Below are 26,990 nucleotides of genomic sequence, written 5' to 3'. Positions count from 1 at the left end.
GACGGGCGGGATAGGCTCGAGAGCCAGAAAGGCTAATTCCGCCAGACGACACCTCGCGAGCGCGGGAGGTTCTTGCTGACTACGACGAGCCTGCTCCACGACGCCGGCCAAGGTTCGAGCCGAAGCCGCCTGCGACCCAATGGCAGGATGCGCCGTCGGCACGACAGACGGCTCCGAGAGACAGGAGCCAGCGAGAAAAGTTTCCGAATGGCGTGCAGGCCCGCCTCGCTGGCTGGCTCGCTGGCTGGCTGCAGGCCGGTGTTTGGCTCATGTCACCCTGCTGCGGTGTCGAATCATGCGCGGGCTCGTTTTGGTGATCGCTTCGAAACTCTGGCGCGGCGCGAAAGGCTCGTCATCCTTCCCTCCCCCGACATCGCGTGCAAGGTCCGCGACCACTGTGTGCAAGTGGAGTCTGCGAACACCCGTGCTGCTCTGCTGCGCGAGGGCCGCGAACGTCAGTCGACTCTGGCATGCTGGGCCTGGCGGGCCCTTCGTTCCCAAAGCCAATCAACGCCGCGACGCAAAGTTCCGGGCATCAGGTCGCGCGAGTCGCACACACGCCCATGTCTTCACGACTCAGGACGGCGGGCGCGCGCGCAGCAGCAGCAGCAAGCTTATCCCGCTAGCGGCAGGCATAGCGCCGAACGCCATCTGAAGCATGCCTGTTGCCGATCCGCAGGTCACAACGTCTGTAGGTTCGAGCGACGTCGATGCGCGTGCGTGCGTGCGTGCGTTCGTGCCCTGCCCTGCCCGCTGGCCCTAGCTACCTCCACTGCTCTGCCTGCCGCAGGATTCGCGGAACCGCAGGCGCGGCACGAACGCTCGCGGAAAGCATCTCTAACTCCGCTGCACGGCGCTGTTGTCGGAGGGTGGCCGATCGTCGCCGCGACGCTTCACGTTCGGATTGCCTGTCGCGGCCTGGCACGGACGGAGTCACAAGGCGGGCGGACGCCGCTCCTCGCAGGTACGAATATTGGGTCACAGAGTCAATACAGCAGGCCGGCGGGCGCGGACCCAGTGGGAGTGGGTGGGTGCGCTGGCCCTGCCCTGGCCTGCCCACCCCCCAAAGGCCGACCGGTGAGCGGATGGTGCAATGGCGTTGGCAGGCAGTGCGGCGCGGCCAATGGCGGGCGGGCGGTGCCTGCATGTGCAGATTGGCGGAGGCTCGGGGTTCTGCAGCAGCGAGCGATCCTCGCAGGCGACGGTGGCCGGCGCCGGCGCGGTGGGCGAGGGCAGGATCGGTGAGGAGAGATTGCTTATGCACAACTGCACGACCTGCTTCCCGTTGCGGCCTGGCGGCGCGTTTGTGCAAGACGTGCGTGGCTGCATGCGGCATGGCGTGGGCCCAAATATACACTGCCTCGCCCGCCCGCCGGCGACCAGCAGACCGCCCGCCCACGCCTCGCGGAGGGATGCGCGCGCAGGCCGCTAGCGACGGGTTCGCCGACGCGGCCAATGAGCGCGCGCGGAGCCGTCCCAGGTGGCCGGGTAGGGCGCGGGCCGGGCAGGCAACGTGCAGGTCAGGCATGCGGTGGGTCGGCGAGGCAGAGCAAGTTAGTGAGAGCGTGGCAGCGGGCGGTGCTGCGTGCTGTCCTCCACCGTCCTGCACTGTCCTGCCCTGCCCTGCCTGTCCTGGGCTCCTGCAACCTCGCCGCCGGGGCTGGCAGGGCGCACGGCATCCGAGTCGCATCTCGCTCGTCGCGCGACGCCAATCCCGCCTAACATCGCCCGATGCGGCGCGCGCCCATGCGATCGGCGAGCGATTCGGGGTGGTGCACGCTCGCTTTGGGCACGTCTGGCTGGCAACCTGCAAGGCGCATGGGGAGGGACGCGGTGGGGACTCACCATACACAGTGCAGTGAGTGCACCACGGCTCCCGCCGCGCGCGCGGGGCACCCTCCACCGTCCATGCACACGCCGTGGATAACGATGCCCGCGATGGCGCCTTGTGCCGGGGCGTTGTGCACGCCCTCACCGTCCGCCTGGCGGGGCCCGCGAGTCTCGCGTGCCTCGCGTGTGAGCCTGCCGCCCCGGGCCTCGCGCTCGGGCGGCGCGAAGGAGTGTTTGGCAGCAGTGTTTGGCCCCCAAAGGCGCGCGCGCTGCACTCATAGGCCTGCTCGGGCGCCAGGGCCTCCGCTGCCTCAGTCATGGCGCGCTAGCCTCGTGCTCCTCCGCCCTCGCGGCTTGCCCGTCTGCAGGGGTGGGTGGGCGCAAAGGCAAAGGCGCGCCCGGACGCTACTGTCGACACTCCCGCGCGCCATAGGGCCGTGGGCCAGGGTCTCTGCCCTGCTGCTTTGTGCTGCTTGCTGCTGCTGCAGGCTGGCTGCGCATGCGTATCACTCGCGAGCCCGCCCATGGCCTTACCGGTAGGTATAGATAGCTCGTGGGCTTCGCCTCCCGCGCCGTTTCCAATCCTAGATCCGTCCGTCACCAAACCCCGATTGAACGTCAGCACTCGTGTCAGCCGCCGACCCTCCCAGACTACTCCTTATACCAGCGACCTTCCTGCCCGCCTGCCTCCGTAAGGCTGAGGCCTCGCCCAGCTTCTTCAGGTACCCGTCAATCCTGACTCGTCCCTCTTGCGCCGACTGTTCCAACTCGCCGTCCACGAAGATACGCCGCGGACTGTGGCAGACGTTGTCGACGTTCTAGCCTGGTGCTGTTGATAGAACGAACGCAAACGATCACGACGCCGTTCCGACTCAGCGGGTACGTTCTCTGGGATTGACGCTCGAAGCCCTCGTTGACCGTTCGATCAGACAATCGATCCAGCAACCATCCTGCAGGAAGCCTCTACTTCCTCGGATGACCATCACTCGGCAACCATGACCTCCTACGCACAGTACCAGCCGCCTCCCATGGCATCCATGCCGCAGGACTTCGGCAACATGTACGCTTCGTATAACAACTGGGAGGACCGTCAGTTCATGCCCACCACCACATCCGCCGACCCCAACAACTTCATGGCGTACAACAACAATAACGAGGCATACGTTCAACAACATTTCCACGACCCTTGTGTGTTCGGCATAGACAGCATGGAGCATCAAGATATTCACAACGATCCGTCCGCCAAGGTCGGCTACTCATTCGACTACCAGCAACCACCCGTCTTGTCGTCGAATTCAGACTCGGGAGCATCAGTGCAGAGCGCGATGTCCTCCCACCACGGCTCGCCGTCCGCTCTGGGACAGCAAGCAAACGACTGGCATTCCTTCACCGTTCCTAGCATCGTTCAACAACAAGACAGTATGATCCCGACCTCTGGCTTCGACTTCGGCAATATACCCATCGACAAGGGATGTGTTGGTGAGTCAGCAACGGTTTCTTCGTCTCTTGACTCTTCTCCTTTCCCAAGCGCGACTGCAGAAAGCTGGGCCGGCTCCCAGCCAGATCCTGCTTCTTTTCCTATGTCCGTGACAGTTCCAGCCTCGACCGAGCAGTCACCGGGTGATGCATGCTCCAATCAACCTTTCCACCCACGGTCGCCGGTGTTGGAGCGCGTCCGTGGCCAGCGACGAGCATCCGCAACGCCATCACCGAGGCACATGCCTGGTGTGACGCGCTTAGCGCGCTCCTGCACGACAAGCGGTGATACCGGCCGCTCGCATGCGCATGCGCATACGCCCGTCCAATCCCCTTTCTTTTGTCAGTCCAGCGGCCACTTTGTACCCCCTCTTGGTTCTTCTTGTCCGTCTCCTTGTTTTGCGTCTTACAAATCATCTTTCCTCTCTCTCTATCACATCATGGCGGAGGGAAATAGAGCGTCTGCTGACAGTGATGCTACAGACCCTTCGTTGATCAGCGCGGCATACCCCGAAGTGCCGGCCATGCACTCCCCTCACCCTGCGTACCCTTTGGTGCCTTCGCCCGTACCTTCAACAATATCCGTGCGGAGCCCGCGTTCATCGATGGGGAAGATGCAGACATCGCCACACCTACACACACCGTCGTGGCAGCCATATCCTGCAGCTCCAGCCTATCCTGGCTCGCGCCGGCAATCCGTCTCGTCAACACATTCGCGCCACAGCAATAACTCCTCGACAAGCGAGTCCTCCAAGGGTCTTTGCCCGTACCCGACTTGCGGCAGGCACTTCAAGGACCTCAAGGCGCACATGCTCACGCACCAAAACGAGCGCCCCGAAAAGTGCCCCATCCCGGCCTGCGAGTACCACATCAAAGGCTTCGCCCGCAAGTACGACAAGAACAGGCACACCCTGACGCACTACAAGGGCACGATGGTCTGCGGCTTCTGCCCGGGCTCCGGCAGCTCGGCGGAGAAGAGCTTCAACCGCGCCGACGTCTTCAAGCGCCACCTGACCTCCGTCCACGGCGTCGAGCAGACTCCTCCCAACGCGCGCCGGAAGAGCCCTGCCGGTGCTTCCAAGCGCCCCAGCTACGCCAACAGCGGCGTCCGCGACGCCCCCGGCATGTGCTCCACTTGCGGCGTCATGTTCGCCAACGCCCAGGACTTCTACGAGCACCTCGACGACTGCGTGCTGCGCGTCGTGCAGCAGGCCGAGCCCTCCGAGGCCATCAACGACAAGCTCCTGCGCTCCGTCGCCGACGACGCGGCGGTGCAGGCCACGCTGAAGCGCCACAACCTCCCCGCGAGCGTCGACTACAAGCCCGCCTCCTACGACGAGGACTTCGACGACGAAGACGACGACGCCACGGCCGAAGACGACGACGACGACTTCGACGACGCCAACGACGCCACGTACGGCTCCCGCCGCCCTCGCAACGCCCCCTCCCACACCGCCACCAACGCCCACAACAAACGCACCCGCAAACCCTCCTCCTCCACCACCACCGCCAACAACCAAAGGTGACAACCACACGCACAACCCACCACCCACCGCGCTGACGCCCGCGCCAGCCCCACCCCAACCCGCCCGCGCAAATCCCAAAAACAAGGCCTCACGCACTCCGCCCACGGCGTCCCCCTCCGAGGCCCCGCAACCGCCTCCAAAAAGCGCAACCCCCGCGCCTCCTACCCGCTCTCCTGGGCCTCGCCCGCCGCCAGCATGACGATGAAGAAGCGCGTGCTGTGCGTCTTCGACGGGCCCCGCAGGCTCTGGAAGGACGATATGATGCTCGACTGCGCGGCGCACGAGGTGCGGATCCCGCTGAGGGAAGAGAGGGATGCGCAGGGCAGGGTGGTAGGGAGTAGGAGGTGGGTGACGGATTTGGATGTGCTGACGCTCGCGAGGGCGGAGGGCGTGCTGGGGGCGACGGAGGAGGAGAAGGGGCCTTGGGTGCAGGGTGGGGACGGAGGGGATGTATGAGTAGGAGGACGAGGGGGGAGGGATACCACTTTTGTTGATTTTTCTGCGTGTTTACGGCTCGCAAGGCTCTTTTTTCTTTTTTTGGTTTTTGAGGCGCTGCTTTCGATGACGATTAACGGAATACCTACCTATCTGCTTGCTTACTTACTTACTTACTTACGTTTTATGAGACGGACGCGACCGGAGTCTATCTGTCTGGGATGACGATGCGACGGTCTGTTGATCGGATTGATGAATGCGCTGCGAGACGGCGAGAGCGGAGATATACACACATATGCACACACAGCGTTGGCTATTGATTATTTGTGTCTGTTTCCCTGCTTTGATTTTCTGCTTGCTCGCCGCTCATGATTGTCTGGTGCTAGACGCCATTTACTAGACAGTATCATAGCGAACGACGATCGGAATGAGAATCCTCCCGGTTCACGCAAAACGCTGACTGCCGGTAAGCTTAAGCACTGAAAGACGTACTCCATTTGGCTAATTAGCTCATAGAAAGCGTTGCGGAGCTGACACACCGGCCGTTCTATCCCCATGGGCACAGGGGAACTAAGCACCAACGCACGAGTTGCTGAAGATGCACTACGTGCAATCTTCAAGCGGAGCGAGAGATGGAATGCCGCCTTGCTCTTAGAGGAGGCCGATCTCTTTCTAGCGAAACGGACTTCAGAGGAATTTGAGCGCAACGCACTTGTCAACGTGTTTCTCCGCCATTTGGAATATTATCAAGGTCTCCTATTTCTGACCTCGAATCGTGTGGAGGAAAAGTACCAAGAGCCAGACGCTACCATCAGGACCCAGATCTGGCGGCACTTCATACCCAAAAACTGGCCCGTTTCCGTCGCCGAAAGACTGGGCAAGGACCTGGAGATCAACGGCAGAGATATCAAAAATCTCATGCGAACTGCTGTTCTCCTCGGCCAAGGCACCAAACACACCCTCTCGGAGGACCTGATCCGTACGGTCTATAACATCAACTTCCGAAATCTCCAGAAAGCCCCTGCAATGGGGTCTCAAGGTGTCACCAATCCTTAAGCACATCAAAAACCACGAGCAATCCACCGGCAATCCTTTCCCGGTACCTCCTGACTCCTCAACGATATTAGAGCGGTTAGCCATCCTCTGTGAGAAACATGAATCACTTTTCGTTTCTGCAGTTATATTTTTCTCGCCCGGCATCCATGCTCAAGAATTCGATTTCTGGAGAAATGATCTGTGCAGTGTAGATTTTTAGCTACCCCCTCCAAATAATGCTCCACCTGATGAATAGCGCTTACAGACCTTGGATCAATCAATGCCGAGCCTATACCTCGAAGCGCGGTTCACCCTGCTTTTGAAACTGGCCTGGAGCATAATCCCCATGAACTATGTGGACAAAGGAAGTTGTACATCTACGAGGCAATAGTTTGAAGAAATATATAATTTCCAGCACTCGTCTCCACATCGATTCAATACCGAATTGTAACGAAGCAAGCCTGGTCTAGCGGTTATGATTTCTGTCTAACAACACGTTGGCTGATTGGCAGCACAGAAGGTTCCCGGTTCGATTCCGGGGGTTTGTAACAGAATATTCTTTTGCTCTTTTTGCGTCGGCAATGCACACGCTGGAATGTGCAAACCCATCATTTGGCTCCATAGTCGCTGTGCTGCTGTGCTGCGTGGAAACAAGTTGATTCTCTGGCTACCCCGGGTCTGTGGCAGATCGTGGACAGGACTGCGTCACAATTTAGGATGATTTGGAGATGTGTTTGATCACTTTGCTGCATGCCATGAGTTGCTACGGTCTGACTAGTAGAAAGGAAGAAAGGTGATCTTTTCCGTTCTCAAGACCTGAGAATATCATTTCACAAGCATGCCTGTTATCCTTTCTGCCCTAGCTATCCATCATCCGCCGCAGTATCCTCTTCGTCGCTGAAGAAGCCCTCGTCACCGGACATGTTCTCGTTAGCTTCAGCAACGCTGGGCTGGCGCTCTGCAGAATGACTGCCAGACACAGCAGCGCTATCCTTGCGCTTTTGGTCATCGTTGGACCCATCGTGGTTTCCGCTAGCAGCCCCTTTCTTGTCCGTATGTGCGCCCAAAGAGCTATCTGCGACATCCATCTCCGTCGCCTCGGACACCTCGCGGGCATTCAAACGCAAGTTCTCGCCCGAAAACTGCTCTTCGATGTTTTGAACAACGATCTCCGGGAAATCCTTCGGCAGTTTGAATGGAGGGTCACCTTCCGGAACCGGATCCTCCACCGACTCGCTATCAGCGTTCGCCTCCTGACTATCCGACGCAGCGCGCCGGCGAGCCCGACCCCACCCCTTCGGCAACGTACGCTTGTCGTTCCAGCACCAGGTGTAGAAGGTACCGGAGACTTCGGCCCAGTGATCGATGAAGTGGATTCCCACGTTGGTCTCAACGACCGTGGCGACGAATTTGATGCCCGGGTAGCACTTTGCCAGGGTCTTCTCGTCCAGGATGAATTCGAAGACGTCAGGGGAATTTGGCGGAGTGTTGGAGGGCGCGGCGTTGGGGAAGTGGTAGCGGTGGCAGATGACCTTGCCCATGCGTGGAACGATCGTGCTGGCTAGTTTGGCGAAGAGGTCTTGGGAGGAAGACGAGGTTCCTGCTGGTGGGATGAGGGTGGTGATTTCGAGGCCGACGTTGTCTTCGGTGCTGATGATGGCGAGCTGAGGGTTTGGGGTTGCTGCGTCGAGGTGGTCTTGGTTCGCGAAAGCGGCAACACCTGCGTTTGCGATCCAGATGGCTTCTTCTGGAGTGAACCCGGGGTCATGGGTGGCTGCTTCTTCTGGTGTCATCCAGTCACCTCGGTATTGGATCTGGTAGTGGTGGCCTTTGAGTAAGGTGGAGCATGCTACATTAAAGTCGCCTGGAAAGACTTGTTGGAAATCTGCCAGCCTAGGATATTCGCTCTCTACGACATCGAGAGATGCGCGAGCTGCAAGAATCTGATCAGCGTACTCCGTGCACACACCTTGGTGGAGGAGATAGTTGAAGAAGTTGCGGAAGATATTGCAGGCCCCTTTGGTGACGTCCTTGTCGCGCTGGCGACTAGTGCTCTCGTTGAGGAGGAACTTCTCTTGAAAGTAGGTCGAGAAGAACCCTTTCAAGACACCGTCGAAGTCGACGGTCCATCTGCCATCTTGAGCCTCGAGGCTCTCTCTCACTTGCTCGGACACGAAACTGATCTGCTTGCGCCTTGCCTTTTCCTCTTTGCTCAGCCCTTCCAGCTCCTCCTTGCTGGCGCCGCCAGTGAACATGGGTGGGCGCTGGTCGAAGCCGCCATACTCGAGAAATGTGTGGAGAATCCTGGCAGTCTCTTGGTGGAGCTTACGGTTCATCTTGTACCGCAGGACGGCAGTCTCGATCCTGTCGCAAAAGGGAATCTCGGGGCTGAACTCCTCAAGTGCAGTCTGCTTCTCTTCAGCGGACAGCGCTGGCTCAACGTGGTCACGCTCAAAACCTGTAGGCTTGAGCATGCTCTTGGTGAGATGCGGGTTCGCCGCAAGGATAGCCTTACGCCTAGTTGCCTCTTCATCTCTGTTGACGCGAGGAACGACTCTCGCTTTAGAGATGTCGAACGGAGTTCGACGTCTGATGCGCTTGTTGTTCTCTACGAGCTCGACCACGTTGCTCTCTTTGAGGATCTCGCGGACTGCCGACCTGGGCTTGTACTTGTGCATGCGAGGGAAGCTGAGGAGGTGGCTGATGCTGACGGTGCCATTGCCTTCCTCGAGCTTGCCTAGCAGGTGAGCGTCGCTCTGCAGGTTCTCGTCACTGAAGTAGTGCTCGACCTGACGGAGAATGGCTTCCTTGTCGAGCGCCGCCATGGCTGGATGCGTTAGATCTTGGTTCGGCGCGCCCACCGTGGCTGGTGGCGGCGACTCTGGCACGCTTGTTTCTGTTGGGGACGCCATGACGAGTGTTGCACGGTATTGATTTGACAGTCAACGCGTGTGGCAACCGATGACTTGAAGACCGTCGCTAGTGTGTGTTCATGTGTGGCGAGGAAGTGAGTGAAGCAGAAGGAGCCCAGTGATTGACGCTAGCTGAGTTGCCTGAGGTGAAGGAAGGTGCGAGCCAGCCAGCCAGTTGACATGTGATCGCCACGTGAGGCTTGGTTCGAAAGAAGCAGGGAAAATGAATACCTTTAGCAAAGCGAGACAACCTTCTTGATAAAATCAGCTTTCATAGTCGGATCCCCTCATTCAGCGCACATCCTATCATACAATTTCTCATCGCCCGTCCTGCAAGCGCCGTGCAAATGCATCACTCGAAGAACGCCAGTGAGTGCTCATAGCCATTCGAAATCTTTGCGCGCACTCAATGTGGCGCATGTGGGTATCGGTATCCAACCTAACGCCCAAGCCTGCCTCGTTACCCTTACTCCGTCATGCGCCGGTTTAGCTCTCGTAAATTTCTTCGCCTTTGTCGTACGCAACGCCATTTCTTGTGTCGTGTTAGCCCTCACAAGGCCTCTGCAGCTCGATTTTGGGTCGTGAGGAGTCTTGACGACGCGTCGATAGACCTCCATTTTCCCTCTCCTTAGCCGCTGGCATCGCGCCTCATGTTGTGCGTCGATCGTTCATAGGCGGTGTTACATGTCAGAAGGTTTCTAGACTCTTCTCACTCGATGTAAGGCTTGCGCATGCCACCCACCATGCCGATTCCCAGCGCTCGCAAGCCTGCGGGGTTATCTGCCTTGATGATCTTCTGTGGCGGCAGGAGAGGATTGTCTGGGCTGACATGCGCGGCATCTTTGGCGGCTTGCTCGATAGCCTCCATTTCCTCTTTGCAGCCGGCGTGATCAAATGGGCAAACGACGATTGGTTGTCTTAGAAGTATGTCTCTAGCGGACGAGAGTTTCGCCTGCCAGGTTTGTCAGTGTCAGTAATGAGAGGCGGAAAGGAAGACCGGAGACGGTCAACGTACCTTTACTGTGAGATAGTATTCGATCTTGTACAGTGTGCCTGTCGTTGTGAAGCCCGCCACCGCATACGTGGGAAACTCTTTCCTGCCACGGGGGAGTACGCCGTCACTATCTCGCAGCTCTCGTGCTGGAAACACCAGGCCAAGGTTTGTGAAGTAGCCGGCTTCTGGCATTTTTACGCCAACGGTTTGGTTGTGCTTCGCGAGAGTCTTTACTTTGCGTGAGGGTTCATCACCCTCGTGGTTGTAAATGATTTCTTCTTCAATGCCTACCGTTATCGACTGGATGGTCACCCTCTTCGCCTTGTTCATCCAGTCAGAGTTTGGCGATAGCTTGATGTAGACGGAGACTGGATCTAACGGTCCGTAGCTCCATCGTGGTAGGCTGATGCCGAGAGTGACTATGTGATCTGTCGTACGCTCTGCGCTCTCCGGACGGTTGTACATTCCAAATGTTGACAGTGTGTCGTATCGCGCAATTGGTACCGGGAATGCGTATTTCTTGATTTCTGACCCATGGCGCAATTCGACCACCAATTCGTAGAATGTTTCTGCTGTTCGCTTGTCCAACTGCAAGCTTGCTGGTGGTACACGGCGCGCGACTTCTTCACCGCCTCGTCCAAAGGGGATGAAGACCATGAAAGGAAGGTCCATCAGCATGACAGCTTCCGCGTCCCTGCCCGGGGGCACTTTGTAGAGGCACATTTGGCGTCCTACCATGTCTATGATCTCTCTCCGCTGTGAGCTGACCTGCGACCTCAGGAGCGAGTCCGCGGTTGGATTGATCGTTTCGCGGCGCTGCAGGTGGATCGTGACCATAGAGACAAGGACCGGTGCGGTTGCATTGACTCCGGGTCGAATTTCAACCTTGCCTTCTAATCGAGGCTATGTAGATAGTCAGCAAGAAGCTCGCACAACAGATAGCAGTTATAACGAGCTGCGCAAGACCGAGGATACCGTTCACGTACCAGTGTCGCAGATATGCCGGGATATCCAACTAGGAAATTGCTATTCGGGTTTCCTGTCACCCTCACACTGGCAAATGCCATTTTCCAAAACTCTCAGCCCGCATTGGGCACTCGACAAGTGTTGACTGCCAGTCCAGCTAGCACTCCCTGTCGGTCCAAGGGCCGGCCTGTATGATGCCCTTGATGGCGCGCGCACTCTGGGTTCACCAAAATGCTTCCGTGACTTCCCAAGCTCTTCCGAGGACGTCCCAAAAGGTCGCGTAGACGATGCGCCCGATTCCCGATCCAGTCCGGGTAAATTGCGCAATGATGCGTTGTCGAGTCCGCGCGGAGTCCTGTATACCAAGCGCGCGTCGAGGGGGGCAGATTTCCAGAATGCGACTGCGCTCAGCTCGAGAATACTATGCGATGCGAAGACAGGCGGCGGGTCAAGCGTATTATCGTCGGAGACGTATGCAGTAATTGTGCGAATATGAATACATCCAAGGGTCGGGTATGGCGCAGCCAGGTGTAATGGCGCGCGGCCGAGGGGCGTAAGATGGGCTGGTGGTGGTCTGACAAGGGATTCGTCTGCGCGGGACAAAGGAATCAGCCTTGTTGGTTATCAGCAGGCGCTACTTGTACCGGACTCCTGCCTTGTTGTTCGTGCAGGTGCGTCAGCTCACAGCTCACCACGCTCCCCCAGGCGAGCCAGGCCATCCAAGCAACGACCAGCCTGTCCGACCCTTGTCGATCCCCGCTGGCGGCGCAACTCTCAGATCGCCGGACGTCCCACCTTGCCATCATCACATCTGAGATCTGCTCCTTCCCCCTCATTTTCCGAGCGCGTACTCCGGACCGTCCTCCAACCCCGGCACCGCACCGCGTCATGTCTGTGACGTTCAAAACCACCTCGGGCGACATCAAGCTGGAGCTGTTTTGCCAGGCGTGCCCGAAAACCACCTACAACTTTCTCGCGCTTTGCGCAAGCGGCGGCTACGATGGATCGCCTTTTCACAGAAGCATTGCGAACTTCATGGTCCAGGCAGGCTCGCCTGCCTCTGGTAGCACAAAGGAAAGCAACTCGGTCTATGGGGAAATGTTCGAAGACGAAATAAAGACGTCCCTCAGACATCACGCGCGTGGTATTCTGAGCATGGCCAATAAGGGGCCGGGAACCAATGGCAGCCAGTTCTACATCACGTTCGCGCCTGCGCCGCATCTCGACGGGAAGAACACTGTTTTTGGAAGGGTGCTGGAGGGTTGGGACACGCTCGATGTCATCGAGGCCATCCCGGTAGACAAGAAGAACAGACCTCAGCAACCTATCAAAATCGACAGCGTGCAAATACACGCAAACCCGTTGGCAGATGAGAGATGAGAGGTGAAAGACGAAAGACGAGAGTTGAAAGAGGACATGTGAGATTCGAGGCATTGTAAGACATCACAGTGAGACGTGCCACCTTGCAGGCCCGGGTGCGCATACCTGCAATTTCTCCCCCGTTGGCTCTCAGGCTTCATATACTGCTTGAGGACCGAGCCAGCCTAGACCACCATCTGAGTGTGTTCGGCTTCACTGCTCTGGTCAGCTTAATGGGCTCGACACCACAGCTTGAGAGATCGAGGGACGCTCTGCGCAAAGAAGGCACATGCGTGGAACTTCACTGGTGATTCATAAGCAAGCCACCGGGTTGGATTGACTGCGCCTGCCCTGTTGAGAAACCGACTTCACATCGGGGCTGACCTCAATCACGTGCTTCAGGTAGGAATCCATGGCACGGGCTGCTAAGGTATGTTAGGGACTTTCACTCACAATGCAAGTAACAGTTCACTAGTGCCTGTAATCATTCACATGGTGCCTCAACAGATTCCTGACCTCCAATGCTTTTTTAATTCCACGCTTTTGTGAAGGTGACGTCTTCCGGTCGCTCCTTCCTTCCGATAGTGCCTGCTGTGCAGTGACTTGTTTGGGGAACCTTGAACGTCAAACGCCGCAAAATGCAAAACGTAACTTCATCACTTCTTTGACACGACATCCAACAATACACCCGACACCACTCTGCGTTGGAACCTGCCCGCCGAGTCTCACCAACCCAAACCGATCAACCGCCTGCTGCTCGTCTGATATCTCTGGCCGCCTCATAGGCCACTATCATCCGCCTGAACAACTCAGCTCGTGAGAACGACACGTGAATCTGGCACACGCAATTCACTCGCCATGACCGACCTTTGCTACAACTGTGGCAACTGCCACCTTCCCGACCGCTGCGGCCACACTCTTGTGCAATGCAACATCTGCTACTGCTTCGGGCACATGTGGGTGTTCTGCCCTCGCGGCGTCATCATCAAAGACCCGACCTACCGCTACTGGGCCATCTGCCACAACTGCGATGAATGGCATCTGCCGAGGCCTTGCTTGAAGCCCCTCCATGACTGCTCTCGCTGCTCTCAATGGGGCCACCTCGAAATGTACTGCCCAGTCAACCCTCTCGAGCGCATCGAGGCCCTCAGAGAGGAGCGCAGGAAGCTTATCAACCCCCAGCAGACTTCCGACAATAGGGTTGCTGCTGCTGCTGTGGGCGACGGTGTAATTTCTCACCAAACCATCACGCGCATTAAATGCGATGCAGTCAAGAATGCTCTCGGCCTCCTCGACCAAGGCTGGACCGCGAGGGACATTCTCTTGCACACCGCCGGCCCGCAAGCCGCCCAGGACCCGACCCTTCTGGCTCCGGTGTACGCCCCAGTTCCGAGCATTGCTCAGGCCGCTCATCGCGTTCTCGAGGCCAACAACAAGGAGTCGCAGGATCAGCCGAACAATAAATCAAACGACGAGCATGGTAACCAAACCCAGACACAGCCTCAGCCAACTCAGCCCTTCGTCAAGCCGGAGTATGAAACCATTCAGCCGCCGCGTCAGATGGGAGGGCCTTCGCCCAGTCACTACGGGATCATGCACGCGCGTTTCTACCATGGTGATCTCGCGAGAGCGGCTCAGACACAGCTTGCGAGGGCCGTTCAGGCAGAGCATGCCAGGCCGCACGTAGTCAAGAGCACCGAGGTCGAAGACAACGGCAGTCCCGAAAACCACGCCGCCGCCGCCCCCAACGAGCCTCGTAAGATTCTCCCGGCAACCCCCGCCACCGAGACGAAGAAGCCCGATATTTCAAACGCAACCGAGGACACAGACGAGGTGCCGGTGCCGGAGACCAAGAAGGCCGCTCCCAAGAACGCGAGGCGCGCGCGCGAGACGACTCCCGCGCCTGCGCCGAGGCAGGGACCTCGCTGCGCGGGTTGTGTCAAGGCTCATGTAAGTGATCTTTTTTTTATCTGAACCATATCTCGCGATTCTATGCTAACATCTATCACAGAAGAGATGCACCCACCGCGAGCTCCTTGGCCCCGCGACTCCCGACCCGGCGCCTAGTACGGTGAGAGGCAATATTCCAGAGGGCTACACCCCGGCGCCTCCGACTCTGCCAATCCGCTCATTCACCGCGCCGGTCGTGAAGACCGAGACCGACGTTGAGGCCGAAGCCGAGGCCGAGGACGACGGCAACGATGGCAGCGAGACTCCGACCAAGCCTGCGCTGAAGAAGCGCAAGCTCTGAATACCTTTGCGCCGTTCGCGCAGCACTTCAAATGCCTGACGACTCTGTCAATTGGCTAGGCCGCCCACAAGTGGCAGATTGTTCTGCCATGAGGCGTGCTATTCGATTCTCTGGTGGAAGCTCCCAGGCTCCACAGGTGTAATTTTCCTGATGAATTGCTCTGCCGGATTGCATTCCGGCTGCTGAACAACTGGTGACCGGCAGTCCGTGCTGAGTCTTTGGTGCGAAAGTGTTTCGATGATCCCGATGGCGTTTTAATACTTCTTTTTGGTTTCGAGGAAAGGGATACCCCAATGTTGCCTTCAAAGAAGGCGACCAGCAATCAGTAGCCCACAAATGAACATTCAAATTCTGTACTAAGACCGCGTCTCATGAATCGAAATAGAGAATTGGCCGTAACATTCCAGTCTCCGCACCGGCAGCGTGGACACCTCGACATCAATCATCGAAAATCCTGCTTCGGCTGAATGGCAAGATTCTCAAAAGCCAGCGTCATCGAATCCCCAGCGGCTTGTTGGGCACCGGCTGACTGTGGCGACTGTCTCGCGTGCGTGATGTTCGTCGAATGCCCGCTGGCTTGCATGGCTTGGACGTGCTCTTCTATGGATTTTCGAATGCTTTCGTAGGGTGGTGAACCTTCGCCGAAAGTGGCGGCTGCGTTGCGGAGGCTTACGAGAAGCTCGAGTGGAATGTTAGTGTTTCGTTCCGTGAAGTGTGAGTGAGCTCGCATACTATTGAGAGGAGCTCGTCTGCTTGGGTTGACATTTTTGCTTATTCCATGGAATAATTCAATTATTTCTGCAAAGGCTCAATGACTAGTCACAAAATGCTCGATTGTACCAGGTATTGCGTGTATTAAGGAAATGACTCAGCAAAACCACCGTGGGATGATGCATTGAAGCTCGACGTCGGATTCCAAAGTCTGTGCGCAGAATTCCTTGAACTTTGCATGCGACAGATGCTTGCCGCGACAGATCATTCGACTCTTGTAACAACATTGCGCAATCAAAAGATTGCTGTATAATTTCCCTGTCGCCTGCATAAATACTTTCAGGCGATCATGGCGGACGCAGATGAAGATGTGATCCCGAGGACTGGGCCTTCCATGGAAGACATCGACCTTTCGGACGAAACCCAGGATTTCCGATTTCTCGCCGCTCTATCGTAAGAAACCCAAAAACAGCCAATACAAACACAGAACAATCAATACTAATTTGAAACAGCGCCGAAGATGCGAAAATCCCCAAACGCGGTGAAAAGGACTTTGAGCCTCACGCCACCGCACTTCAATCGAACACATTGGCCGCTTCAAGACAAGCGATGCACAACGCCCTAGCCTTTCAGCGGATCCACCAACCTAAGCACCATACGATCGCTCATTATCACCCGGAAACCAACATGGCCTACGCCTACAACCCCAAAGGCCCGCTGTTTACCAGGATGGGCCAAATCTTACCCGCCGGCCAGGACCCTCTCGGCGAGGAGAGGCGTGGCCACAGACTATGGCTCCTGCCCGAAGAGGCATTGTACCTCCTCGAGCGAGGCACAATCGACATAAGATGGCCGGCTACCGACGAAGAACTCGCAGCCGGCGAGCCCGGCATGCCCATGAGCCTGCAGGGCGGCCACGCCGTCTTCATTGGCGACGAACCCACGCACTCCGGCGCCCTCACCTACGAGCGCTACTCCGTCTTCTCAGCCCTCAAACGACAAGGCTACACCGTCCTCCGCGCCCCAACCTGGGACAGTGCCGGCCCGCCCCTCACAGAAGCAAACTACCCACCGCGCACCTCATCCTCCAGCCTCCTGCACCCCTCCCGCCTCTGGACCCTCCTCTTCGCCCCCGCCCTCACCCCCAACACCACCTCCCTCCCCGACACCAGCTCCCTGGTCCAACCCGGCCTCTACCGCTCCTACCCCTCCATCTACGCCCGCCTCGCCCTCATCCCCTTCCACAACACCCCCGCCATCACCCATCCCCCGACCCCCACAACCCCCTCAACCGACCCTGCCTTCCGCATAACCTACCACGTCTACAAGCCCGGCTCAACAACGTACAAGAAGTCCGCGCCCGGCGCGCCCGATTTCCGGCTCGCGGTCGTCAACGGGCGCGAGACGGCGGTCCCCACGCTCGAGCAGCTGGGCGCGCTGCTGGAGACCGCGCCGTGGGATCCGCCGGCTGAGGGAGGCCAGTTGTACGGGCGGCTGAGGTGGGGGTGGAAGAATGTCGTCCTGGCGATTGTGGATCAGGGGGTCACGAGTTATTTGAGGGTGGGGGATACGGTTTTTGGAAGGGAGAGGTTGTTTGAGAGGGTTGGGAGGGGGCCGGGGGCGAAGAGGGGTGGGAGGGGTGGGGGGAGGGGTGGGAGAGGTGGTGGGAGAGGGAGGGGGAAGTGAGGTTCTTTGGGAGGGAGGGTGGCTGTGGTTGGATCTCGATGGGATACAGGACATCTGAGATGGTTTAGTGCTTAGGGATGAATACTATGCTTGCTGAATGTAAAATACTTCCGAAGTTGGTTGGTCCACAGGTCACATCTATTTCGATTGCTGTGTTAAAAGCGGAGTGGTGCCATATTGAAACACAGCGAACACAACTCCGCTATTCGACTCGTCCAAAACCTGATATGATTCTCCCAAACTCACAACGGAAGTCATCCACGCCTCTCACGCCTCCCTCTCAAGCCCACCCGCCACACCTCGTCCCCATTACCACCCACCCGGCTCCGTCCCAAGAATAAAGTTGCCCACCCGCTCTCGTGGCACCAACGTGGCACCAGACCGACTCAAGCGACCCAAAAACCCTCCGAGGAGAAGTCGCCACCCGCATCGAAGCTACCAAGGCAGTGGGTCGCGGCGCCGTCTGGCTTAGCTTACATACTCAAGGCCAAGCAGCACCGAATCGGGAAAGCCAGCCTTACTCGTGTGGGCAAGTCGGGGGGCCACCTGCGCTGGTAGGTAGCTACAGTAGAGTGCTTGCGTCCATTGCCCGCGCGACGTGGCGCGCGACGTGAACTTTGATGCCCGACGGCGCGGTGCTGTGCCTATGTAACCTCCAGGTGGTCACTACTGCAGGCAAAACGTCCGCCTCTATGTGCTGTACAGTAGCGTTCACAGTTTCTACATAATGCAACGCACGACCGTTGCGGTCCACAGTACTCTATCGCAGACCGACGCCCCCTGTTCCCTGCTTTCGCGCGCGTCTGACTCTCCGTGAACTTGCCGCTATCCACGGCGTCGGGGAGGCAATCCGGCCTGTCGGGCTGCTGGTGAGGCGCTACCCTGGTGAGGGCTCGAGGCGGCGGGCGCCACGGGAGGGAGCTGTGGAGGTCGGGTGTGACCCGGGACTGGGATATTGCGCCTCGCGGCGAGGGTTGTTGGTTTTTGAAACGCGCTGGTTTGGGATGCTGAGGATGTGGTCTGATGGTGGGTGCCTACGTGCGTGTGGATGTTTGGACTACGCCTTGGGACTTCATTTGATCAGGTTGTTAGGCCAATGTGTGGGGAAAGCCGGCGTGCGATGCGCTGGCGTCGCGGAGGCGAGACGGGGAGCATTGATTTCGCGCGCGACTCGTGCAGGGCTTCAGAAGTCGGTTGCCAGCAAGTCTAGGCGAGCGTAAGCGATAGGAGGATGGCCACTGCTCAGCGTGTACCGTACAGTCCGCACAGCTAGATGAAGGTTCACCGCAAGCATGCGTCTCGGATCTGCGTGTCTCTCGGATGATTGAGCGGAGAATCACATGCTGCAGCTGCAGCTGCAGTCACAAACAGTGTTCACCGTCTCCACGTCCCTGGCAGCCGTGGAAGCGAACTCCGTGGGCTGACTGACACCCAAGGGACCCTCCATGACCCGTGGTCAGGCGGCGGCCCGTCCGCTGGAGCCCCACCCTGGTAGTGAACACGAAAGAGCAAGTCGTCGCGGACTGTCTACTCCTTGGCTATTGAGAGAAGTTCCAAACTCATGCTGAGACTGCCCACGCAGCAGAATGGCCCGAAGTCTCCCGGCACTGGCAGGGGCATGGGCATGCTTCGGTACGTCTCCCCGGAAGCACACAAGCGAGCCGTCATGCCCTCAAAGCAGACGATCAATCTCGGACGCGGCCAGCCCGCCGCACGCTCAGGATTCGACGGAGCTGTGTCAGCTCTCTTGCTTGGCTCCGCCGGACCCGACACCCAGGTCGGGTTGCATCCCCGAGCTACTGTACCCTCCCTCCCAGGCCCAGCGCCCCGTGTCGTCACGGTACCGCGCGCGCGGCGTCGTCTGGATGGCTGGAACTTGCAGCGCCCCGACTCACAACACGCTGCCGGGGACGAACCCTGCCGGGCCAGCCGGGACGAGGGTGCGCCAGCAGCGCCGTGGGCAGCGCGAAGCCAGGCGTGCAGGCGCCCGTGGCTCGCTTGCGCTCCTGAGGGCCGCGTATGTATGTACATACAGATGCGCGTCGGCCAACGTGCGCGCGCGAGTGCAGTGTCCAGCAACCGTCGCCGTCTCGATAGGCACGAGCGGGGAGGCCAGCCGGGCGGTCGCCAGTAGTGGCCGGGCGCGCGCGAGACGCTGGGCCCGGAGTCTCGCTCGGCGGCCTCCGATTGGGCGTGGGGCGGCGCGGGGCCCACCGTCGGTGTGGGCGGGCTTCGACGGGTGATCTTCATAAAGCAAGGTAAGGTGTGTCTGCTGGCAGCCCGTGCGGCGCTGCTGCTGGCTGGTCCCAAGCGACTGGTCTGTCTTCTTCTGCCCTGCCTTGCCGCGTTTTAGCAGCTTACCTACCTTAGCTTGCCGCCCAGAGCGTCGGAACCTCTGCACCGTTTCGTCGGGCTTGCTGGTTGTTATTGCCCTGCCCTCGCCCGCGTCTTCAACACACCTCGCTCCCTCCCGCCCTCCCATTCTGCAGCCTCTGCCCGGAACGGCTGTCCTGGCATGTCTTAGCCGCCATGTCGTCGGGAGCGCAGGACGACTCGTCGCAGCAGCAGACGGCTGCCAGGCGGAACAGCAGCCTTGGCCGCGCCTTCGACAGGTTTATGAACGTCTTCTCCCGGAGAGGTTCCAACAGGACGGAGACCGCCAGCGGATCTCGCGAAAACACTACACAGCAAAATGCATCTGGACCTGCTGTCGAGCATGCCGGCGTCGCTCCAGCACACGCCGCCCCACCTGGAGAGCCCACGGTGTCGCTAGGGAATGCCCTGGAGGTGGAGGAGAATGCCGTGGACGACTTCGAAGACACCGAGGAGCCCATCATCCCCGTGGACGCTGGCTCCGTGCGTGTCGGACTTTCAGAGGAGAAAGCCAAACTGCTATTCGAGAAGTACGGCCTGAAATACAACGGCGCCCGAAATGCAGAACAGGAACCAGCAAGTAAAATCAGGCGAATAGAAAGGCCCGTCCGGATCAAACTACGGTGGACTTGCCATGAGTGCAAAACTGCCTTCGCCCGGGAAAAGGTGTGCAGTTCGTGCGGCCATGCTAGATGCGGAGACTGTCTTCGTTCGCCACCGCCTCGTGTCCTGCGCCTATTGGAGAAGACTAAGAGGGAGAAGGAGGCTGCCGAGCTCCTTGAGCGAGCCGCGAGTGCATCGCCCGAAGACGACGCAGTGCCTGGACCTTTCACAACCGTAACGACGGAGAAGCTTCCCCTGAACAACCTGCCCGACGACCGATCTGAAACCCTTTCGCACGGCACGGAAAAGACTGTGGGCGAGGTCCAGCCGCTCAGGTTCATCTACACCATCCGCTCCGCGTCGCTCGGCGGTGTTGGTGGCGTAGAGTTGTACCATCTCGATCCCAGGAGAGCAAAGGACCGTCAAGTAGATGATTCTACGCCAACAATACAGCGTGTCTACAAGCAGCCACGCCAAAGGATACGTTGGACCTGCGACAGATGCAACTCCCTCTTCACCACCAGAGACCGATGCTCGAACTGTCAGCATCAAAAGTGCGGCGACTGCATCAGGAATCCGTACGTATTCCCATTCACATGTGTCACAAAGCATCTACTAACGGTCTCCCAGCGCCAAGAAAGACAAACGCTCCCTCGACCCCGACATCCTGCGCTCGGTCCAGACGAGACTCGGCGGCGGACACCAGTCCCCCTCGCTCGTCGCAGTATAACACCTGCTGCACCTCCACGTGAAGTCCCAAGCGATCCGACACGTGAACTTCTGTACTGGCATTTTGCCGCCCACCCTTGCTTTTTCTCGATGATACCACCGAGTCCACTGCGGCTCTGATACCCTTGCTACGGAGCATTGAAAGACGCCGGACTTCTTCGTTTTTGTCAGTCTTGGCTGTTTCCGCTTCCGATTCGATTCACCTTATCTTTCAGCACACCTACGACGTTTTACGATTCTGGCGGGACACGGTGCACTGGCGCACATTTGCGACTTTTGAGGTGGAGGAGAAATGTGGAGGTTTATGGATATTTTCAATTTGTTCGAGGACGGTCTCCGCGCCGGAGAGGCGCTGGGCAGCAGCGCGTGTTCTCCCACTTTTGCAGCGTGTAATGTGTTTTTGTTGCGCGATCTATCGGAGACAGTAGAGAGAGAGAGGGCTGGACGCTGTACGATGGATCTGATACGTAGTAGTCAGAGGCGGACCTTCCACCCTTCTCAACCCAAATCAACACCTTACAAACCTCCAAACACACTCCCATCTCCCTCCAACAACCAATCCACCATCCTCACCCTTCCTCCAATACTCTCGCCCGCCAAGCCAACCACCCCTCAATTTCCAGCTAAGCGCCGCAGCCGCAGTCGCCTGCACATGTCAGCAGCAGCACCATCACCTTACCTCACCCTGCTTGCCCTGCCCTGCCCTGCCCTGCCCTGCCCTGTGCCGCCTCGCCGCGCACGCGCCGCGACCCTCGCTTAATTAGCTCCCCAGGGAGAGCTCCAACAATCCACGCCGCGCATCGCACGGAGCAATCTTCTGACTTCCCCGACGGACTCGCTTGCGGGAGTGCAGCGCAGGGGAGGGGACGGGAGGGGGTTACGCAGGGCCGGGTTCTGATACCTTATGCTCTGGCTTCTGGCGCAGGACGGGTTGGGTTTGGCCGTGGAATTGTAAGTGGCCACGGCTGGACTGCTTTAGGCCGCTCTGTGATGACTTTCGGATTTTCCATGATTTCCTACCTCATTCTTAGTTTCTTTTTGGCTTTTTTCTAGGCGCTTCTGCTCGTCGCGTGGGCGGCACGTGGGCGCGTGTGGTGTGCGTGGATTGTGGGGCTTGCTTTGAGGCGCGCGGGTGGTGTGGCGTCGATGCTGCGGGCGGGAGGGGCGTTTGGGGCTGCGTTTGAGGGAAGCGAAGGGCGAGTGTTTGAGGGATTTAGAGGGGTTGTGATATAGGCAGTCTTGGTATGTTTGGGGAAGTGGGAGTATGGGATTATATGGCGCGGTGTGTGAGTGCAGGTAGGTTTGGTGGCAGGTAGGGTTTGTGTTTGAGGCACGTGTGGTTTGGTTGTTGTGCGTATAAAGGTTTGTGGAAGGAATCGCTGATGACTTGTATAAAGATGCCCAACGAGAAGGACACGCATTAATAGTAGATCTGGAACTTGGGCATTCCATACCACTCGTACAGCGTCAGGGCATGCCCATCAATCTACCTATGTTCTTGCGAGCCGATTGCAGGCACGTGGGAATGCTTTTTGATGAAAGGGCGTCTTCGGCAGAACCTTGCTACTTGGGTATACATCATGTCAGAAAGACGTACGAATGTCAAGGGACATGAATCAAGCTATGATAAACAAGTTGCTTGTTCTGTGTACCTGTTGCCATCCGTCACATGTAACAGAACTGTGTACACATTAGTCCTCGACAAACATTTTAATGCTGTGCAACATTGGCTGAACCGGAAAGGTACCCTTCCTGCACCATTGCAAGCATGCAAAGTCATGATGAAGTTGCCCAAATGTCTCGTAAGCACAGGTGATCCTCGCGTGAAGACACGTCAAACCGGTGGTTCATGGCGATCAACACCAGGAACGCCTTAGATCCGTCGGCCTTTGACGATCCGGCAAGGCGGCTGGCGAGGTGGTGCGAGGCATCCACGCAGCCCAAGGCGCCCAGTCAGGCCGCAGGGATTGGCGAGCCTAGTTACATCTCACAAGGCTGTCGCTTTTTCTCTCCAGACAATAGCAAACAATGCAATGGCCGGCGCACTGCATCTCGCGCACACGATGGTGTGCCGGGTGAGACGCTGCGCAGCCAAGATAGGGAGACAGATCCGACAAACCGACAGAGCCAGACCCTGAGAGCAGGTGGCAGCTGGCGGGCGGGCCTGGGGCCTATGAGATGAGCTCATGGCAGCACGTCTGGCACAGAGCCTTCCTGCGGCCAACCACCACCGCCCATTCCACCACAAGTCGCCGGCTCAGGCACCCCAGCCGACCTCACACGCCCTCCGATCAATGGCAGCATTGACGACCGCCTGGAAGATCTCGCGCGCCGTCTCAGGAGCGCGATCGCGCATCTAGATTGATTGCTTGTCGCTTCGTCGGTGAATGCTTCACACCTGCTGTCGCGCGCCGCGCTCTCGTGTACACTTGCTCGTCTTGCGCTCCTCTGCTTGATCACTTGTTATCCTTCTTCTCCTCCCTGGTCTCGGACTCTTCGACATGAAGTTCGGTCAGAACCTTCCGCACAATCAAGTCCCCGAGTGGGCATCGTCGTATATCGACTACAAGGCGTTGAAGAAGATCATCAAGTCGGCGAAGAACGAGACGCGCGCTGGCGAGGACGCGGACTTGGCCAGTATGGTGAGACTGGCACCACCATTGGCACGGAAGGCCTAACCACCCTGCAGGCTTCTTCTTCACCCTTGACCGCCAGCTCGAAGACGTGGACACCTTCTACAACCGCAAGTACTCCGAGTTCTCGCGCCGCCTCCGCCTGCTCTACGAGCGCTATGGCATGTCGTCGAAGCTGCCGGAGGCGATGGACAAGGACGAGATGCAAGACCTCATGGGCACGCTGCTGGAGTTGAGGGGACAATACCGCAAGCTGCAATGGTACGGCGAGGTCAACCGACGCGGGTTCGTCAAGATCACGAAGAAGCTGGACAAGAAGATAGAATCTTCGTCGGCGCAGAGTCGGTATCTTGCGACCAAAGTCGACCCCAAGCCCTTCGCTACCAACAACAAGTTGACGCTGGACATGCGCGCGATCAACGACTGGCTGTCCGCTCTTAACGAGGCGAGGCCGAAGGACGATGCCAGCTCGGTGCATTCTGGCGCTTCGGGTTCACTGCATAGGGTCGCGTCTCGAAATGCGCTTAAGATTCCTCCGGCGACGATTGAGAACTTGGAGGTCGCCATTCGTGGTGACGATACCCTTAGCATGTCAGAGTTGATTCAGTCAGCGTTGGCGAACGCGACGCCCACTGCCCACAGAAAGTTCCTTTTGGACCTCTTACAACGATCGATCTCCTTCAAGGCCTGGAAGTGCATCGAAGCGCTGTTGAAGCAGCTGCCTTCCATCGATCAGGACGACGAGATCAACAAGCGCAACTGCTTGCACCGTCTGTTGATCGCTATTGGACGCTCAAGGGCTATGGAGGATTCGCAAGCCACCAACCCACTCACCGACGCAACCAGACCGCCAGTGTATATCAACGCTGCCGAGGCGCCGACCAGTGGACCGGATACCTTCCAAGTCATCGAACGCGACCCGGCAACAACAATGGGCAAAGACGATCCCGCCATCAAAGTCTTGGTCTTCCTATTGAATCACCTTTCTCCGCAGCAACGGCCTGCCATGATCGCGAAGGATGTATATGGTCGCATTCCGCTCCACTATGCTGCGCAGTACGGTTTGGTTGCTGCTACTCAAGAGTTGATGAAGCACATGCAGAGCTGGCAGATGTTTGATGTCTCCGGAGGCATTGACTCTGCCGGCTGGCAGGATCTTGAAGGCTACGCGCCGCTGCATCTTGCTGTCATCGGTGGCCACTACAGGACGACCAAGGCTCTCTTGCTCGCTGAAGATGAGTTCGGACACAGCGAGGAAATCGTCAAGGCTCGCAAGCTGGTAGAGAAGAGCGGTGCATCGCTAGAGCTGGCAACTCACCGCCGATACCACCAGATTATCCAGCTTCTTGTGGAAGCAGGCGTCGATGTCAACTACTGTGATCAGCAAAATGAGACGGCGCTCCATGTGGCTGCACGTTTCGGCTTCACTGAGTGCGCCGACATCCTCCTCAAGGCGCCTGGCGTCAACTTCGAGATTGCGGAGAAGACTTTCGGCTGGACGCCGCTGTTCATAGCATGTGTCGACGGTCACCTGCCGATCGTTGAGCTTCTCATCGCTGCAGGAGCAAACCCAAGCAAGCCTGACGCATCTGGCTGGACTCCACAGGAACACGCTGCCCTCAGAGGTCACCTTGATATCGCTAGGAGACTGGCTGAAATTACCCCGGCGCCTAAAGTTCACGACGGACCAGAGGCTTCCACCAAGCCTCAGCAACCAGCAGATGCGACTCCTCTGGAAGATCGCCGATCGAATGGTGTGTCAAAGGAGGTGAATAACACTTCACGGGTGCCGGAGCCTCTGAAAGAGTTCGGTCATCGTTACCTCAAAGATGAGGCCATGGTACTCGTCAGTCTTGGATCTATGGATACCCGCAAGCATCTTCCGCCTGTAAGTCTCGAGAGCATTGCGCTCGCAGATGTTCACGCCACGCAGCTCGACACTGCCTTGTCAGTCGTCGTCTCCGCCCAAGGTGCTACAGGTGAACCGTCCGTCATCGACCTTCCCATCCAGGAGAACATTAGCACCTCGCCGGTGAGCTTCAGCACCAAGGATCCCTCCAAGGTCAAGCTATACTTTGATCTTGTCCCAACATATTCCGGAGCTACCAACAAGGTCATCGGCCGTGGTGTTGCGCTACTCTCGTCGATCAAGCAGACGGTAGGGTCTAACCGCACGCTCTTGCAGGGTGACCTCAGCGTCCCAATCGTGGCTGCTGATACGCTTGATTTGATTGGGTCGATCAACTTCAACTTCCTGGTCATCACACCTTTCAAGCACCCCAACATGGCTATCTCCGAAGATCAGACATATTGGAGGAGCACGTCCACCATGGTCATCGGACACCGTGGACTCGGCAAGAACATGGCTTCCAAGACATCACTCCAGCTTGGCGAGAATACAATTCAATCGTTCATCACCGCAGCTAATCTGGGAGCCTCGTACGTCGAGTTCGACGTCCAACTCACAAAAGATCACATCCCCGTCATCTACCACGACTTCCTCGTCAGCGAGACGGGCGCCGACGTCCCAGTGCACAGCCTTACGCTCGAGCAATTCCTGCACGTCAACAACGAAGGCACCCCCCGCGCTTCCCGCGCCCCAACGCCAGGGACCGACAAAAACAGCGATGGCAATAGCAGCAGCGGCGACGAAAAGCGGCCCCAGTTCCGCTCCAACCGCTCCTACTCGCTCGGCGGCGGCGCCGACGCAGCCCGCCGCACCGACATGCGCGAGCGCATGAAGCACACGCGCGACTTCAAGACCAAGGGCTTCAAAGGCAACGTGCGCGGCGAGTTCATCCAGTCGCCCTTCGCCACCCTGGAGGAAATGTTCCGCAAGATCCCGCAGGACGTCGGCTTCAACATCGAGATGAAGTACCCCATGCTCTTCGAGACCGAGGCCGAGGGCATGGACCACTACGCCGTCGAGCTCAACACCTACGTCGACACCATCCTGCGCCTCGTCTACGACCTCGGCGCCAAGCGCAACATCATCTTCTCGTCCTTCAACCCGGACGTCTGCCTCCTGCTGTCCTTCAAGCAGCCCTCCATCCCCGTCCTCTTCCTCACCGACGCCGGCGCGTCCGAGGTCGGCGACATCCGCGCCTCGTCCGTCCAGGAAGCCGTGCGCTTCGCCTCCCGCTGGAAACTCCTCGGCATCGTCGCCGCCGCTGACCCGCTCGTGCTGTGTCCGCGCCTGATCCGCGTCGTCAAGGAGAGCGGCCTCGTCTGCGTCTCGTACGGCATGCTGAACAACGACATCCACAACTCCCAGCTGCAGGCGCAGGAGGGCATCGACGCCGTCATCGTCGACAGCGTGCTGAAGGTCCGCAAGGGGCTGACGGACGCGGAGGCCGTGCGCGCGCAGCAGAGTGCTGGGGCTGCGGCGGTGCCGGCGCCGGCGGTTGTGGTCAATGGTGCCGGGGCGGATGGGCATGTTTAGTTAGTTGATCGGTGGAAGCGTTCGGTTTT

At 58.3% G+C, this 26,990-nt stretch overlaps 10 protein-coding genes across 10 annotated transcripts; 7 read left to right on the top strand and 3 right to left on the bottom strand.

Annotated features, from left to right (window-relative positions):
• Positions 1–2,344: 2,344 nt before the first annotated feature.
• On the top strand, positions 2,345–5,288 carry WHR41_08152 (uncharacterized protein; the record flags this gene model as incomplete). Its single annotated transcript, XM_069376756.1, has 4 exons — positions 2,345–2,709; positions 2,760–3,309; positions 3,790–4,828; positions 4,880–5,288. The coding sequence occupies exons 2-4, from the start codon at positions 2,826–2,828 to the stop codon at positions 5,286–5,288; spliced, it is 1,932 nt and encodes a 643-aa protein (XP_069227144.1). The 5' UTR covers positions 2,345–2,709; positions 2,760–2,825.
• Positions 5,289–5,822: 534 nt separating this feature from the next.
• On the top strand, positions 5,823–6,323 carry WHR41_08151 (uncharacterized protein; the record flags this gene model as incomplete). Its single annotated transcript, XM_069376755.1, has 1 exon — positions 5,823–6,323. One exon carries the CDS (start codon positions 5,823–5,825, stop codon positions 6,321–6,323), a length of 501 nt encoding a protein of 166 aa, XP_069227143.1.
• Positions 6,324–7,165: 842 nt separating this feature from the next.
• Positions 7,166–9,214, bottom strand: WHR41_08150 (uncharacterized protein; the record flags this gene model as incomplete). The annotated part of the gene is made up of 1 exon (XM_069376754.1): positions 7,166–9,214. The coding sequence occupies one exon, from the start codon at positions 9,212–9,214 to the stop codon at positions 7,166–7,168; it is 2,049 nt and encodes a 682-aa protein (XP_069227142.1).
• A 93-nt stretch (positions 9,215–9,307) lies between these two features.
• On the bottom strand, positions 9,308–11,790 carry WHR41_08149 (uncharacterized protein). Its single transcript, XM_069376753.1, has 3 exons — positions 11,195–11,790; positions 10,230–11,111; positions 9,308–10,166 (listed from the first exon to the last, which is right to left on the bottom strand). The coding sequence occupies exons 1-3, from the start codon at positions 11,273–11,275 to the stop codon at positions 9,924–9,926; spliced, it is 1,206 nt and encodes a 401-aa protein (XP_069227173.1). The 5' UTR covers positions 11,276–11,790; the 3' UTR covers positions 9,308–9,923.
• A 272-nt stretch (positions 11,791–12,062) lies between these two features.
• Positions 12,063–12,554, top strand: WHR41_08148 (uncharacterized protein; the record flags this gene model as incomplete). Its single annotated transcript, XM_069376752.1, has 1 exon — positions 12,063–12,554. One exon carries the CDS (start codon positions 12,063–12,065, stop codon positions 12,552–12,554), a length of 492 nt encoding a protein of 163 aa, XP_069227174.1.
• An 837-nt stretch (positions 12,555–13,391) lies between these two features.
• WHR41_08147 (uncharacterized protein) lies at positions 13,392–15,146 on the top strand (the record flags this gene model as incomplete). Its single annotated transcript, XM_069376751.1, has 2 exons — positions 13,392–14,483; positions 14,545–15,146. 2 exons carry the CDS (start codon positions 13,392–13,394, stop codon positions 14,782–14,784), a joined length of 1,332 nt encoding a protein of 443 aa, XP_069227195.1. The 3' UTR covers positions 14,785–15,146.
• An 80-nt stretch (positions 15,147–15,226) lies between these two features.
• WHR41_08146 (uncharacterized protein) lies at positions 15,227–15,549 on the bottom strand (the record flags this gene model as incomplete). The annotated part of the gene is made up of 2 exons (XM_069376750.1): positions 15,227–15,463; positions 15,517–15,549. 2 exons carry the CDS (start codon positions 15,547–15,549, stop codon positions 15,227–15,229), a joined length of 270 nt encoding a protein of 89 aa, XP_069227196.1.
• A 212-nt stretch (positions 15,550–15,761) lies between these two features.
• On the top strand, positions 15,762–17,181 carry WHR41_08145 (uncharacterized protein; the record flags this gene model as incomplete). Its single annotated transcript, XM_069376749.1, has 2 exons — positions 15,762–15,948; positions 16,008–17,181. Exons 1-2 carry the CDS (start codon positions 15,845–15,847, stop codon positions 17,179–17,181), a joined length of 1,278 nt encoding a protein of 425 aa, XP_069227176.1. The 5' UTR covers positions 15,762–15,844.
• A 2,473-nt stretch (positions 17,182–19,654) lies between these two features.
• WHR41_08144 (uncharacterized protein) lies at positions 19,655–21,421 on the top strand. Its single transcript, XM_069376748.1, has 2 exons — positions 19,655–20,735; positions 20,788–21,421. Exons 1-2 carry the CDS (start codon positions 19,711–19,713, stop codon positions 20,885–20,887), a joined length of 1,125 nt encoding a protein of 374 aa, XP_069227177.1. The 5' UTR covers positions 19,655–19,710; the 3' UTR covers positions 20,888–21,421.
• Positions 21,422–23,021: 1,600 nt separating this feature from the next.
• On the top strand, positions 23,022–26,961 carry WHR41_08143 (uncharacterized protein; the record flags this gene model as incomplete). Its single annotated transcript, XM_069376747.1, has 2 exons — positions 23,022–23,523; positions 23,576–26,961. The coding sequence occupies exons 1-2, from the start codon at positions 23,388–23,390 to the stop codon at positions 26,959–26,961; spliced, it is 3,522 nt and encodes a 1,173-aa protein (XP_069227192.1). The 5' UTR covers positions 23,022–23,387.
• Positions 26,962–26,990: the final 29 nt, after the last annotated feature.

This window comes from Cladosporium halotolerans (genome assembly GCF_011745625.1).
Source record: "Cladosporium halotolerans strain TM138-S3 chromosome Unknown Sca29, whole genome shotgun sequence".
NCBI classification, from domain to species: domain Eukaryota; kingdom Fungi; phylum Ascomycota; class Dothideomycetes; order Cladosporiales; family Cladosporiaceae; genus Cladosporium; species Cladosporium halotolerans.
Note: the sequence above shows the minus strand (reverse complement) of the source record. Positions and strands in the feature narration are given on the sequence as shown.